General features: G+C 42.3%; 1 protein-coding gene across 1 annotated transcript in view; it reads left to right on the top strand.

Annotated features, from left to right (window-relative positions):
* Positions 1-460: 460 nt before the first annotated feature.
* The window catches only part of TPH2 (tryptophan hydroxylase 2), a gene marked incomplete at both ends in the record, with an annotated part of 50535 nt that continues 34831 nt past the window's right edge, over positions 461-16164 (top strand). Inside the window, 6 exons of the mRNA XM_082776106.1 lie at positions 461-559; positions 4186-4338; positions 5383-5566; positions 5670-5770; positions 9164-9231; positions 15112-15308. Of these exons, the coding sequence (XP_082632232.1) occupies positions 461-559; positions 4186-4338; positions 5383-5566; positions 5670-5770; positions 9164-9231; positions 15112-15308 (802 nt within the window). The remainder of the gene's footprint in view (positions 560-4185; positions 4339-5382; positions 5567-5669; positions 5771-9163; positions 9232-15111; positions 15309-16164) is intronic.

Here is a 16164-nt window from a genome sequence, read left to right as displayed (position 1 = left end):
TCAGAGTGATGTTTCCTTGCCCAAACTGTTATCCATAGGCTCGTGCACAGTGCACCCCGCCAATAAGCGCACGGAGTCAGAATCCACACGAAGGTGTTCTAATTAAACAATTAATGCTACAGCTGGCCCTGCTGGGCCAGGTGACCTCCTGCTGCCTCTTTCGGTGCCCCAGCCCCTCGCCTTGAGGGGTGAGGAGCCGAACCCGCAGCCCTGGGGAGCCTCCCCACAGCGGGACCCTGCTGGGTGGCGGCTCCTGAGGGGGTCCCGAGGGGGCTCGGGCTGGGCTCTGCCCCGGGGGCTGCGGTCAGCGGAGGCGGTGGGCGCCCTCCTGCCCCCGGTTCCCGTCAGCCGGCGCCGGGTCGCCCCATGCCGGGTTTCCGCCGGTGTCGGCGGGGGCGGATAAAAGGAGGCGCCGCGGGCGAGGCTGAGAGCGCGGCGCTGCCCCCGCCCGGCCGGCCCCATGCAGCCCGCCATGATGATGTTCTCCAGCAAGTACTGGGCGCGCAGGGGCTTCTCGCTCGACTCGGCCCTGCCGGAGGAGCGCCCCGCCGGCCTCGCCGTAAGTGCCGGGGGTGGGAGCGGGGGTGGCGAGGGGGAGCCCGGCTCGGCTCGGTCCCGGCTCGGGAAAGATGGAGGGAGAGAGGGATGGGAGCCGTGCTGCACGGGCACCCCGGTGCTCCCGGGGGTCGGCGCTGCGCGGGCAGGCAGCCGCTTTGGGGTTAAACCAGCGCTGCTTTGGAAGCGGCTTCAAGCCACGGCAAAAGTTTTGCTGGAGCCGCAAACCTCCCCGCTCCGCTGCAAGGCGCCGGGGTCCGGCTCAGGTGTGGGTGAGTGCTGGGGTTTGACAGCCCGGCGGTGCTCCCGCTGGCTCTGTGCTGTACCCGCAGCATCCACCGTGTTAAAGCACCTGTAAGCCTCCTAGCGTGGTGTTTAAACACTTCCATAGTAGCATCTCGTGTGAGTGCATGCCTGCTGCTGGCACCTCCATCCCGAGCAGGTGCGACAGGTGCCTGGGTGATCCCGAGCACGGGACACTCTTCTGTGTGCTTACAGGTAAAGGGATTCGAGCAGGTTTGCTTTATTAATAATGACAGAGTGTTAATGGTGCTAATAATATAATCTGCTATAAATGAGTTAGATATTTAAGGTTATCAATACCTAGCTTCTATAAAACCTTATGCCAAATCCACAGTGCATGGAGGCTCTGGTAATTTGAGTAGAGCCGACAGTACGCCAGTTTGTGCCAGTTGTGAACCAGTCCTTATAGTAAAACGTTAAATGCTCTTTCTCGTACATGCTTTATTTCTGTTGGCAATATCGAATGAACTGTGATAAACTCATTTCACAGTTTTTATATCTGAGTTACTTCACTGCGTTCTGCTGTAGGTCGCTCTTTCATTCTTGAGCACTTGCGCTTGCTCCAGAGAATTTGTCTTCATTAGGGAAGTTGATCTGCTAATCATTATTTAATTATAAAGTGTATTAATAAGCATGGCTGATAAGATTTGAGTTCTGGCAGTAACACAGCCCCCTACTAGATTGATAACAATTAAGCTAATCTAGTTTTTCTATGCCTGAGAGAGGCTTTCAGTCATCGCTTCAGGTAAAGCTTGCTTGCAAGTGTTGGTGAACCTGGGACAGTCTTGGAAGGTGCCAAGCGCTGTTGTTTCCTGGAGGAAACGATGGTACTGCATGATCCTCTGTACGGAGCTTCCAGAAAGCAGCATACAGTGGAAAAGCATGGATGCCATCTAAATAGTATCTTTGTCTCTTTGACACTTTGTATGGAGGTTGTGTTCTTGATAGGTGTGAAAATTCCTCAGCCAAATCCCAAAAACCCATTAAGTTAATCCCAAATATATTGAAGTTAAAGCCAAAGTGACCTTTTCCTAAGCAACCCTACTACCAAGCAGATTCATATAAGCTCAGTTACTGAAAGGTAAATGTTTAAAATCCTACGTATGTCATTTCATATGCAGAATTACTTTTCCAGTTTGTGTGTGATCTAATAAAGGATGAGAAGAGACCAAACTCTTCAGCATGCTCTGAAAAGAGTGTGGGCTCTTTAACTTGTACTGTTTTAAAGAGTAGCTTTTGGTAAGAAGATGTTTCAACTACCCCTCTTCTTAATTCAGTGTGTTCTTCAGAATATCCAGTGAGAGCTGACTTGAGAGCTGTGGTCTCATTCAGCAGAGGGAGATATTCCAGTTTGACATGAACCGTGTGGATGCATTGAGATGGATGTGATGCAAATACCTCATCTGTCAGTGATATCTATTTCTAAGAAAGCTATCTTAAATAATCCAATTTGAAGAGGAATTAGACTAAAGCTTACTGACTTTTTTCCTGGGTCATGGAGCATTCGATGAAAACTTCTGAAATCTCTTAGAAGCATGAGGAGACTTTGCTGAAGCCCATTGTCATGGGTCTACAGACATTATGCAGGTGGGATAACCTGCCTTGACAGTCCCACATGAAAGGCAAAAAAACAAGAATAGAGATTTATCTTGGCTTTAAGAATCTGTTGAGACCTGTTTAAAAAACTCCACCTATTTTTGGGTCTGTTTTATGTTTATTGCTGCTCTACGATTTACCAAAGAACAATTTAATCCATTAATAATTAGAGAATACCTGTATATGAATCTAAAGAAAAAAGTGATCATAGAAATTCAGTCTTCATATTACAGGTGATGCTGTTATTCAAAAACCAGTTACCTCCCCACTGGGGATGTCATTTTTCAGGAGTCATGACAATGGATATTGGAAAATGCAGACTGTTTTTTGAAAATTGTAGTCAGTGTTATTAAAATTGTCTACAAAGTCTGACTCACTGTACAGTTTGCGTCTTGACAAAATATAATTCCATAAACTTTTTTTGAAGCTATGGGACGAAATATGGCTTAAAGCAAAGTTTTTACCCCTGAAATTAAGAGAAGGTTGTAAGAGTGGCCAAGGATGATGTGATTTCCTCTATTTTTAGGAGTTCCTCAGCTGGCTCACTTGTGGGAGGTGCAGTCTCAGCTTGTGTTTCTGTCCTCGTATGTATAACCAACAGGGGTTTTATTTCCTTGGGAAAAATGACCTTACAAAGCAACATCAACAGATTACATTCACAGTATAACAATTATGTTATGCCCATGACTGACCACTAAACCCCTACCTATGAGGGAGGGAGGCTCAGTGGTGGTGGGCAGGAGGATACCCTGGTGAAGCTCAGGGTATCCTGTGGGGTGCCTCTGGCCACAGCAGCTGCAAAGAAGCTGATTTCGTCTCAACACAGAGGGGAGTTTAGGTGAACAGCTGTCAGCAGTGAAGTGGATCAGCTGGTGGTGTAAATGTTTCTCCCTGAGTTCATTAGAGGAGTGTGAATGTCTCCCGGAGTCCCAGAGCTGTAGGAGGCGAGTGAATGCACAGCTCAGCCCAACGTGGGGTACAGAAACTGAACAATGAACAGGAGGATTTCAGAGATTGGTGGGCTTGTACTGGCTGTGCTGCTCATATCCCTTCCTGGGATTTCTGGTTGTGCAGTGGTGTGGCAGTGAGCATAGCACAGAGACCAGTCATGCAAATCGCATTGGTCCTGTGGCTGAACTGTGGGTTGCCTCTGCTGTGTTTTGCTAAGTGTAGCCTACCTTTGTGTTGTGTCTTCAGTACATTGCACATCACTCTGATAAATCAGAGCTCTGGGGTGACATCAGATATCTTCAGATATTTAAATTTGGTATTAAACGTTACACTTGCCACCTATGGAGTATCTGAAAGCAGCTGGTCAGAGTATTGGACTCTGACAATGGATAGTACAAAAATACAGGCCAGTGTAAATCAGCATAAATTGACTCCTACAAATTACAGTAGCATCACCACAAGTAGCGGTTTTGCAGTAATTCTAACCATCTCTACTCAATTTGTTTATTACTGATAGCATTGCCCTAATAGTATAATTATACCTGTATCCTATACTTTCACATGCTTTGCCTTTCCTCTTTTTAAGAATTGAACTCTTACATAATCATCTCTAACAGATGCTTTTGACTTATGATTCTAGTTTCAAGTGAATGAATTAACCTTTAAGTCTGGATGGGTTCCATTCAGGTGTTTTTCTAACAAATATTTCTCTTCATGTAAACAGACTTAATTTTGGGAAATGCCCTTTTACATCTGAAGTGATATTCTTTATATCTGTAGCTGAACAGATCGAGTTCTGGGAAGAACGAGGAAAAGAAAGGGAACAAGGGAAATGGGAAAGGTGAATCGGCTTCTGAAGGTGGAAAGACAGCTGTGGTGTTTTCCTTGAAGAATGAAGTTGGCGGGTTGGTGAAAGCTCTCCGGCTCTTCCAGGTAAAGTCATTCTGTGGACCAGACTGAGGAAGGTCAGGTGTTTGTTGGTGTAAATTAATGCACCAGGGAGTGCAGTTACTTTTATTGAATTCTTCAGAGTGTAACTTCAAATTTTATGGATCATTCAGCAAAGCATTTTGGACTCACAAAGAGTTTTCTGGAACAAAGTTTAACAGTGATGTTGATGTTCACACCATTCACTTTAGATTTCTAAAGTGTGATTCTCAATACCGTAAATTAGGTTTGAAGTTCTCTGTACAGACTGTGATGAAAGAAAGCACTTTCAGAGAGCAGTTCAGCACCTAAGTTATATGCCTGAAGTCAGATGGTGATGGCAGCCTTGCTGCAGGACAATGTTTGGTCATAAATTTACGTGCACCTTTAAGTGCTTGCAGGGTCAAGGCTTTGTGTCTAACTTGAACATAAATTGTAAAGTGTTGGTTCCTGTATAGATCCCCATGCAATTGGTGGTTTTCAGTCAGGCTGCTGGTACTCGATGTAGTCTGCTTACCTCATTAATAAACTGAGAGGACTTGGAGGTGTGTCTGAGGATAATTAAAGCAGAGCAGTGTGATGCAAGTCTTAGGCTGTAAGTCTTCTCAACCCAGGGTATATCAAAACCACTCTTCTTACTTCTGAAGAGAGTGTCTAAAACTGTTAGCGCTGTGCCAGCTGGAAACATGCAGGGGAGTCCTGTGGCCTGTGTTACTCAGGAATAGATCATCAAAATGATCCCACTTGGCTTTGTAACCAGTCTACAAATAGATTCAAACCCCTCAGCAGATGGAAGCTTTTCCTTCTGTGAATGCGTTAGATGAATGAGTTGGCTAAGGAGATGCACTATATGCATTCCTTATAGAGTGTGCCAGTGAAAGAATTACCTACTATGTAAGTCCAGAGGTAGAAAAGCAGAAATAGCTAGCTGGCTGTACCAGAGGGGACCTTCATCTAAAATTCAAAAAATCTTCCCTGAAGAACATGCTGTCAATATTACCATTCTAACTGATATGTTTATTCTTAATCAATTTTTTCGTCTTTCCACAGGAGAAACATGTCAGTATGGTTCATATTGAATCGCGAAAATCAAAGAGGAGGAACTCAGAGGTGGAAATTTTTGTGGACTGTGACTGCAGTAAAAAAGAATTTAATGAACTAATCCAGCTGCTCAAGTTTCAAACTAATATCGTGTCTCTCAATCCACCAGAAAACATCTGGACTGATGAGGAAGGCAAGGCTCCTTCATTTCACTCGCTTTAGACGCTGACAAACTTTTTGGACATGTATCTCAATCTCATACTCAATACATTCAACTTGCATTCTGTCTTCTGCAGATCTTGACTGTGTCCCTTGGTTCCCCAGGAAGATATCTGAATTAGACAAATGCTCACAGAGAGTTTTGATGTATGGATCTGAGCTCGATGCAGATCACCCTGTAAGTGTAACAAAAATTGTATTGTAGATAACATGTTCAGGTTGTTTGCCAGTCAAATAAAAAGCATGTTGACTGCTGATTTTGAGTACTTTTCTGAATTCTCAGAAGGTGATGATTTAGTTCTCTTCAATGAATCAATTCTACTTTTCTGTAGCTGGACATGCAAAAAGGAAGTCCCCCTGAAAACTTACTCTTGAACAACTTTGTTCCCTTTTGTCCTGCCTTCACTTACTTATTTTTTAATTAGCTGGTTGATAGAAGCTTTCAGACAAACTGGGGAGTTTAAATCAGTGTGACCTTAGGTTCTGCCACAAGTGGCTCTTAGATAAGAACTGATATTAACCTAGGTGTCAGAGAAGAAAGAAGTATGGAGAAAGACATCCTGGCCACTCAGAAGATAATTACAAAATAGAACAGAGCCACATGTTCCTGTCTCTGCATGGATGTGGCAGGTGGGAAGGTGCTTCGCATTGTTTCCTGACTTCAGTGACAGGAGACAAAAGCTTGCATTTCACATAAGCATTATCTGCAGTAGTACCAAATCCTCAATTCAAGAGGCAAAAAAAAAAATATATATATTTTTGGAATATATCCATAAATTCGTAACCTCAGAGTCTTTAAATGCCAGATGATATCAGGCATTAGTGTTGGAAGTTTTTTCACTTGTTTCAAATCAGTTTCTACCTTTTGCATACCTTGGCTCAGCATTACTGGTGGCAACTACTTCTATTTGTTCCTACTCAAAATGCTTTTTTCAACCATTTATAAAAAAAAAAAAAAAAGGATGGGTTCAACTGATATTGTAGGAAACTTCAACTTCCAGCTGAAGGGAAGTGATGAACTAAAATACCTGACCACATTAAGACTGTCTTGTTATATATCCAGATTAAAAACTAGCTGTAGGCAATAGTCTCCTTTGCTTTTTGTCATGTATATTTTTCATCGGTAGTGTGCAGGCTGTTTTTTAAATGCGTTCACATAAATTCAGTGTAGGGAACTCCAAAGATCCATCTGTGCCATACCGTGGTGTTACAGTGCCTGTCCGGGCTCTTCCCTGGCCTCTGCCTTGGCTGAGGAGAGGCAGGCAGTCCTGGTGACCCGGTGTTTAGGACTCTGTGCAGCACACAAGCGGCAGTCAGACCACTGCCTCCTGCTCTGGCTGCTCCACAGCTCCTACAGCCACTGTGCTGTGGCAGGGTCTTGGGTGCAGACATGCACGATTAAACTGGCATCATCACCATGTCCCCTGGCAGTCTCACTTCCCTGTCCCTCATGTCACTTGCCTATCAGCCACGATAAGCATCAGCACCTTGCTTGGTTTCCAGCCACCCCTGCAGAGCATGAACCATTCCTGCTCTGTGGGTCTACAGTTAGGGAGAATGTTCCTGGGTCCTGATTTCTGCCACTTACTTCTTGATGACAAGCTAGGATTTACCTACTGTGTTCTCAGAATAGAAAAATCTGTTGATTGCCTTCAGCCATTAACAGTAATTTGGTTCAAACAGAGGCCTTAATAATGGCAACTCATTCTAGGCTTGAGTTGATGATTGTGACGGGCCATTTGATAGTGTTTTATGTTCTGAGCAGGTGCCTTCATTAAATTCTTGAGTGCTTTGCTGAAAATCTGCATTCCCTTTTACAGACAATGAAAAAAGACATTTGCATTATATGAATATATATTTTACACTTGGGGGAACTCTTATAAACATAATTTACACACCATTTGTTAGCTTATGCAGCACACAAGGTATTAGAGGTGGGGGAAAAAATCCTAAAATCTGTGACTGGCCTTTCGGATGCTAGTTCTGGTGCCTGCTCTGTGCCTTCATGCTGGTATGTACGTGCCAGAGGACCAAAGAGAATTACCTCGTTATGGAACCAGCATAGCACCACTTTAGATACTTATCAACTCCAAACTGGCTAATGGTTTCAGTCTCGATTTCACTGCACGTGATGGACCTTTAAGTCACCTGTGCTGTCATCCATCCCATTTTGTCTGTTGAATGGTCTATAGCTGAGTAACATAATGCTAATGTCAGAAGGTATTAAGCAGACAAGGATATTCCCCAAAATTTCAGCAAATTTTTGTCTATCAAAAAGCTTGTCAGTAGGCAGTGTCATTATAATGTGTCATTCTGGACTCTTCAGTTGCATTTTGCAGGGGGACCGCTAGGCTCTGTAGAAAGCAGGCCACACAGATGCAGGTTCAGAGAGGGCAGATATGTGCTTGAGTTTATGAAGTAACTAATCTCACTATAAGGTATGTACAGCAAGTCGATAACCAAATGAATGCCAAGGAAGAAAATGGATTGTCCGGTACCTGAATGGTGTTGCACAAGGCCTTTGTTACCCTGTGTGAGAGTGGAGGCTTGGAGGTTTTCTGCAGTCCTCTGACATTCTCCCTCACTCTGCCCTAGCAGCACAGCTTTGGTTATAGGGCAGTAAAATACCTTCCCAGTTTTCTCATACAGACGTTTTAAAACAGAAGACGTTGTCTTTTCATTCCTTTTGTTGATTTGTGTTTGTATATTTGAGCGGTAAGGAAAAAAATGGTGTTTTCTTTTTCAGCTGTGCCTAGGTGGTGGGAGCAGTCTGTTTAGGTCATGCCACTTGAGGAAATGTAAATGCACTTTCTGGGCTACTAACTATGGAGCTTAGATAGCTGTTTACTCTCTTTCATTTTCAAGAGGTTACAAGTCCTGCTTTGAAAGTAGATAACTTTTGTAGTCAAAAACCTGAAGCGTCCAAATCTTTTATAGGTACAGAAGAAATGATGGTTTAGTTTTGAATAGCTTGAAGGGCTGTAACTGACTGGTGTGTATGTTTTATACAGCTCTTTTGTGCTAAATATGCAAAAGGTAAGAGCCTGCTGTAGTCCACAACGTAGAGTGTTTCCTCTGTAACTCAAACTGGGGCAATGTACGTAGTTGCTGTTGGAGGCTGATGGTTCAGTCCCTGGTGTGTTGGTTAAGATGGCAACTGCTGAAGCAGCGTCTTCAAAATGAGTTACTTACGAACCCTGAGCACTTCAGTCTTCTAGTGATGACAGATGTATTAAGAAAAGGTCAGCTATTCTGCTTGATGCCTGCCTGTAGATCTCCATTCAGGTTAAGGAAAACCTGCATGAGATGAAATGACAAGGAAAAAGTTTCCCTTTTTTGCTGTCTTGGATGAATGACAACTATGCACAAACCTGTCTTGAAAATACTCCCGTGGGACTTTGGTGGGGGAAAAAGCAAGAAAATCCTTGTCTTCTCTTACAGTCCAGTAGATGGTGTTAATCAAAATACAGTGTAATTTGGTACTAAATAAACACTTTAATGATTTATTTTATAATTCTTACAGCTGATTTTCTGTCTTTATTATAAATTACTCTCTTCTTCCTCGCTTAAGGGATTTAAAGACAATGTCTATCGACAGAGAAGAAAGTACTTCGTGGATGTTGCCATGAGCTATAAATAGTAAGTACTGGTATAATTCTTCCCTGTGCTGCTGACTAGTTAGAATTCATGCTCTACTTAATTCTGTAGGATGAAGTTTTGCAGATGACAACGTCATCCTTTAAACTTTTGCTAGTGTAGCCTATAAAACAAAAACCTGATGCTTGGAATACTCTTGCATTTTCAGTACAGACATAGGCAAGTAAAATATTTGAAATGTGAGCGCTATCTTTTCCGCATTTTATTCATAGCTGGTTAAACTTAAGGAACTCTTTTATTAATGAAAAACTGAGGTACTGCTGAATCCATGGTCACTGGATGCCAAATCATTACTCAGTATTTTGACCAAAGAAAATGGTGCTTGTTGTGAAGAGAACTGCTACACATACCAGGAAAGGCACCCAGAGGAAAATGTACACAGTAGGAGTGCTGTACACTTCCCCTGCTTCATATAAGTGTCGTGTTTGTCACAACAGTTTGATTCCTACCATTGGTATAGGATGAACTCTCAAAACTAGTCAGTAATAATTATTAAATAACTCATATCACTGCCTGCAGAAGTGCTGCCAAGACGTAAGAGTCAGGTCCTGAGGATGTTCAGAGCCCCCAAAACTATGTATTGACTTAAGGGTGAGCTTTTTGAGGTAGGAGCAGGAATATGTTTTTGCACGGGATACTCCATATGTGACAAACATAACATGGGGGGGGGGGGGGGGGGGGGGGGGGAAGAAAAAGAGAAAGGAGATGGAAGGAAAACTTGGGTTTATACAGGCTATCCAATATAGGAAGCAATGTTTGAATCCATGACAAAGAATTACTGCTTTTTGCTTTTACTGCAAGAATGATTTTTGATTACTAAAGAGAGTTGGAGCCCAATACAGTCCTGACCTTGATGTGGAGAGGGGCTAAAGCAATTTCTTTAGTATTTGGATGTGCTGTGCACTCTGAAAGAGTCTATGAACCCTGGATGCTGTTTATCTGTGTTGTTTTCTGAAAAATCCTTGACATCATATCACAGTACAGTTGTGGTTTAAAGAGTTTTATTTTAAAGAGCCCAGCAGAATTAGATGTCCCCCTTGATTTCTTCCCCTCTCCCCCCATACATCAGTAGTTTCCATAGAGCCAGGAGGATATCAGGGTCTCAACTTGTTGAAGCCTGAAATTTTGATTTTTCACTGAAAAAGGAGTTATGATTCTTTTCATGAACTTAATATGCTGGATGCTGCAAAATGCCTTTTATGAATTTTGCCACCACAGCTGTAAACTTCTCAGAATTCATTCAGTGGGTTGCCCTGTAGTTAATGGACCTGGTGCCTGCACACAAGTACACTCCATGTGGTTCCTCCTTTTGATCTTTTTTCCCTGTCAAGTCAGTATTTTCAATTTGCTGCCATCCCTGGAAGTTAGGAAACTTTCTGTGCTACCTACAAATACCTACTGCGTTGCAATTTTCTTGTCACATAAGCATTGTACTAATTCTAATCATACTGTTTTGTTTGCCCTCATTATCAAGGGAGAGAACATACTAATTTCATGTTCTTTTCCATTTTACTTTTTCAGATTTTTAATTTTTCTCCGCTGGGATTTCTATGTATGTTGTTTAAAGGATATAAAGTGCAACAGTTTTTGCTGCCTTCACAGAAGGCACGTCCTGCCATGAAGCAATTCAGAAAAGTATTTTTGAAGTTATTTTGGTTCTACTTTTTATTTTAATATAAGGCTAATCCACAGGCTGCAGAAGGCTAGGGGTGGAGACAGGAAGGTTAACTTGGCTTTGTCACTATATATTCCCAATTATGTTTCTTCTTTGCTTTTGTCCCATTCCTGTTGTTATGCCATAACCAATCTAATAAATGTCCAAGTGTTTGGTTCCCCTTTCGTCAGCCCATGGTGGTGTTTATTTAGCTGGGTGCTCGTGGCACTCATCTGGCACACTGGGCTTCTGCTGGGTAAGTCCTAAGCTAGCCAGTTTTCAAATACTAGTTGAGACAGGGTTTTTGTTTGTTTGCAGCTGATCAATTTTTCCCCCAGTCTAATTCTTGCTGTAGAGTTGGTTATTCCTGCCTAGCATTGACTGTAGTGTGAAGTGTCAAGCAGGTACCTGTGGATGAGGGCAGATGGTGTGCACTTGTAGAGCTGTCTCAGTAAACTTGGACAGTTCTCCATTTATCCATGATGCTAGCAGTGGTAGTGCCCTGCATTTCACAGTTGCTAAGCTGCTGGAAATATCTTCCTCCCTTCTTCCCCTCTAAGCTGCCTAAGTGCTGATGAGGTTCTGCTGGTTCACTGAGCAGTGGTTGGTCTTCTGCTACAAGGATTTTTTTCCCCCTGAAACTAGTGAGAAATGTCTTTTTAGAAAAATCTTTCACGTTCCCAGAAAAACAGCTAAAGGAAATGAGAATTCTTTTCCTTCCTTAGATTTTGAAGGCTCAATGAGCATTTCTGCAGGCAAATTACAAAAAACAAACAACCCAAAAGAGAAGTTATTTGAAGACCTGATGTTGTACTTCAGCGAAGCTGCTCAGAAATACTCCCTCATCCCAATAATATTTTCAAACATGTAAAAAGTTTTCAAACTCTTCCTGCTATTATCAGCAGCTTTAAAGTTTTTTAGCCAGGAATAACACCAGAATAAAAATGTCTGAGAGGCCAGTAATTAGAGCAATTACCTAAGACGTGGTAAAAACCCATGCATACTCCTCAGGTCTGCTAAAGCAGCTGTCTTCAACCCACTGAAGTGCCACATCCACTGGGCTGTGCAGTCAGTCTCTGCTCCCAGATGTCTGCCCTACAGAGGCAGCCTGGGGAGGGGTAAATCAGCTCTGTGAGGACCCTGTGCTGCTCCAGCCGAGCTATTTCTGCTACCAATGCTGGTGCATTCAAAACTAATTTAGGTGTCTTGACGCTGCATTGCAATCTCGTTACACCCTCTCCTGCAGTCTGATGACTATTTACTTATTTATACAAAAAGAACAGCTTTGGCAGGAAATGTTGGGAGAGCTTCACGGTAACATAGATGACAGTTCTGGTATATGGAGTGCTTCCCTCTGAGACAAATTTAGAGCATTGTCTTGAACCTCTTATATTTAAAAACTAAAAGATTTGGCTACAAAGAATTAGCTGTAAGGAACTGCTCTGTCAAAAACTGTTGAATTGAAAATCCCTGATTGGCATTTTCTTTGTGAATTGCTATTGTACTGTAGCAGGAGATATTCTACTTTGGTGGAACATAAAGAGCCCTCAGTAGGGGATGGGGAGGAAAAAAAAAACCCTAAGAATCAAAGCTGGAGGAGCAGCTACTTGCTGGTGCTAGGTGTTAAAGCCAAAGACATGTTGATACAGAACATCAATGGAGATCAGCTGTATGAAATAAATGGACCAAAAAATAAATATTCCTCCCTCCTTCAGTTAGCTTCTATCCTAAAGATAGTGAAAATGTGTTAATCTTGCTAATTAGCCCTTTGAGACAGGACTTGCAATTAGGGATTGAAAAAGTGTTGAGAAAATTAAATCTGGAGGAAAAGTATGAGGTTTATAGAGAGAATTCATAATGTGAGTTGATAGCTCATGACCATGGCAAAATGGAAAGACCCTGTTTTAATAAGAGGAGATAAAAAAATCAGGTCAGGTTAGCCTGTAGAGTTGTCTTCCTCAGCCCCAAGAGAACTGTTTTAGCAGGCTTGACACTCATACGATTTATTGGGTGATGAGTTGCAAGGTGGGGCTTGCTTGTTGAAGCAAGAGGGTGAGAAAACTGAGCTTGGCAGGGCTGTGTGAAAATGGCACAGTCCTCCCTCAAATCTGGCTACTGTGATCTCTGTAAAGCAGCATCACCATCATCTGGAAATAAGACCAGCCCTCCTAGGCATAAATTTTAATAAGGAATTAATGTTCAGTGAACCTTATTTCAGTACTAATGAATTAATTGAAACAGTAACAAAGTTATAAGCCTCGTAGTGAACAATGAACAAGGTTCAGGTCCTTGATCTTCTTTATGCCTCTCTAGTGACAGGCTAAATAGAAACTTGATTTTTTTTTTTTTTCATTGGTGCCCAGATTTCTTCAGCTTTGCTGCTCTGAATGGGCAGAATGTTGATGAGGTTGATGTAGCTGTTGGGTCTAAGGAAAGGAGAATACCTGGTGTGCTTGGTACAATTTGGAATAGCTCTGTTATGCTTTCCATCAGCTGGCAGGCAGCATAAGGTTGGTGGAGCATACTGCTGAGGACAGATGCTAGATGTGGAGGGCTGATTCCTGCTGTATTATGGACACAGAGGTAACGCAGCTTCTGCTGGTGAGAAATGCTCTGCTAAAAGCATTGCAATTCTTGTCAGGTCTGCAAAAGCGTGGCTGAAAGGGAACTAGCAGATTTAACACATTGTATGTTCAGAGAGTCTTTGACAAGTGTGAGTGCCTCACACAAAGTAGCCTTTAACTGACAGGTACTGCTGTGGATCAAAATACCTTGATGTAGTGAAAGGCACAGGGATTAAATAGTAAGTTTTCAATAGAGGACAGCCACAAACAAATGTAGGGCAGATGCTCTTCTCTAGTGCGTATAGGGACTGCATAGCAGCAATTGCATGTGACACGAGGGCTCGTTCTTTGTTACCTGGCATGGTGGAGACGGGATTGTGAGCCGGGTGAGGTCCAGGAAGGACACTCAGCCTGCTGGCAAATGCACCGTGCTGCAGCTCTCCTGCTGCAGTGAGACTTCCCCATGCCTGGTGCACCACTTTGGTGGGCTGGCCACCCAGGTCTGGTGTCTGGGACACTGAATGATACTGCAGCACTGAGCTGGGGGTGCCCACTGCGGCAGGGGAGTGGGAGATAGGGACTGAGGGGGCTGGAAGGGGATTCTGTGAATCCCTGTGCTCATCTGTGCTTGATAACGGCCTGGGAAAAAAGAAGGACACCTGGGGACATAGCAGATTTCATGATTACATACAATGGATTGTGAACATTAAATCCAGAGAAAGACTGTAAAGTTTCCAGGGGGAATTCATAATGTGAGTTGAAGACCACGCTGTGGGAAGTTCCTTAAAGCTAAATACAAGGCAGTGCAAGTTGGAGGGAGCCCTTCACACTCTGTGCTGTCAGTCAGCTTTGAATTAGCTGTAACCACTAAGGCAAATCTTGGATGTCAGAGACAGATTAGCAGGCACCCTGGGAGGCTCCTGCTTTGCAATTTCTATGCATCTGAGTAAGTGGGAAGAGGCAGAGGAATTGTGCAGAAGAAAAATATTGTGATGTATTTAGAAGCTTAGTTTCCCTCTGGCTAGGCTGTTGGCTCCAAGGTGAGCTTCCTTGTCATGCAGTCCTGAATGAGTTTGGGATTCCAAACACACCTGCACATTTAAACATCAATCCAAATAGTAAATATATGTATTTTAATTGGATCCTAGTATTTCTAAACATCTACATAATTGCCTAATCTTCACTTTGTAAAATTTTAGGCAATGATGCTCTGTGAATATAATGCATGTTACAGAATGGATAGAGCATGAAGTCTACTGATGGTCTTACTGAGTATACACATTAGACTGAATTAGGATCTTCAGCTAATGATTGCAAAGGCATCATCAACAGAAAACAGAGCTATTAGTTTGGTATACAAACACATTATGTAAGAAATCCATCTTTCTAATATGATATATACAAAGATTAAGAAATAATCTCATTGCTTAGTAAGAAACGCAATTCTTATGAAATATATGTGATATGTGCAATGTAACGTAGGGAAGAAACTTCAAGAAAGAAGCATCTAGTTTTTATTTTAAAATATTTTTTAAAATAAGCTCTGTGTAGTTTTATTTAATTAATACTTTTTACAGAAATTTTGTTATCCAGAATCTATCTAGAAGCTGTTTGAATTCAGTTTTTTTAAATTTTATTTTCCAGTGGTCAACCCATTCCCAGAGTGGAGTACACAGCTGAAGAAATTAAGACATGGGGGGTGGTATTTAGGGAACTCAGTAAACTCTATCCCACCCATGCTTGTCGTGAATATTTAAAAAACTTTCCTCTGCTGACTAAGTACTGTGGATATAGAGAGGATAACGTGCCTCAGCTGGAAGACGTTTCTATTTTCCTTAAAGGTAAGATTCATATTTGATTTATCAATAGATAGTGTTTCATGAAAATACTCTTTTCTCTTAGTATGTAATACAAAGCACATTGAATGAAAAGGCTCCCGGTACTGTCAGCCAACTTTGGTTTAGGCTGGAGTATCGTTCTGTGTTTGATGTTCTCCATGGGAGAGAATTTGCTGAGTGAAGACAGTTGTATGTATTTGCAGGTATGAAGCTGAGATGAATTAAACAACTAATCATGTATCACGTTGATGCTGTCTTGCACAGGGAGAAAAGCCTTTCAGTATGATGAAAACAAAGCTGAGTTAGTTCTGCTGTTCTGATTACCACAGGGTAGGTGTCCTGATGACCACAGCATGCATCCCCCAAACATCCAGGCAGTTTAAAAAATAAAATTGAAAAAAAAAATTGTCAATATAACTGAATTCAAAGAGGTTTGGCATGTTGACATACAGCCTGAGGAATATGAGGCTTTTCTGAAAGCCCAAGACCTCATGAAGCTGGTCACTACGTTTGTACCTTGAATAAACTCAGTGAGACTCCATGGGTGATCTGCCACTTCTTTCATGTTATTTTTAAGGGATCAGAGTGTTACACAGTAGAGTTTGAAAATACTCTGCTTTCTTATATATAATGGAAACGTATCCTATGTGGAAGGAGAAGTGGTAGACAAGAAGAACCTGTTTTTAACTCTAGAGAATAAGCTGCCAAAGAATCCAGTTAAGATTTTCTCTTCTCCCCAGGTGTTCCTCCAGGCACATATTCACATATCCTTAATTCTCTTCCTCAGGAGCTCAGGAATTAAAATATTGCAAAGATATATGTTAAGAAGAAATGTTATGTGCTGTTAAATACTATGGAG

Source organism: Aythya marila (genome assembly GCF_965140915.1).
Source record: "Aythya marila genome assembly, chromosome: 1".
In the NCBI taxonomy this organism is placed as follows: domain Eukaryota; kingdom Metazoa; phylum Chordata; class Aves; order Anseriformes; family Anatidae; genus Aythya; species Aythya marila.
The sequence above is the reverse complement of the archived record's forward strand: the minus strand, read 5'-3'. Positions and strand labels throughout refer to the sequence as shown.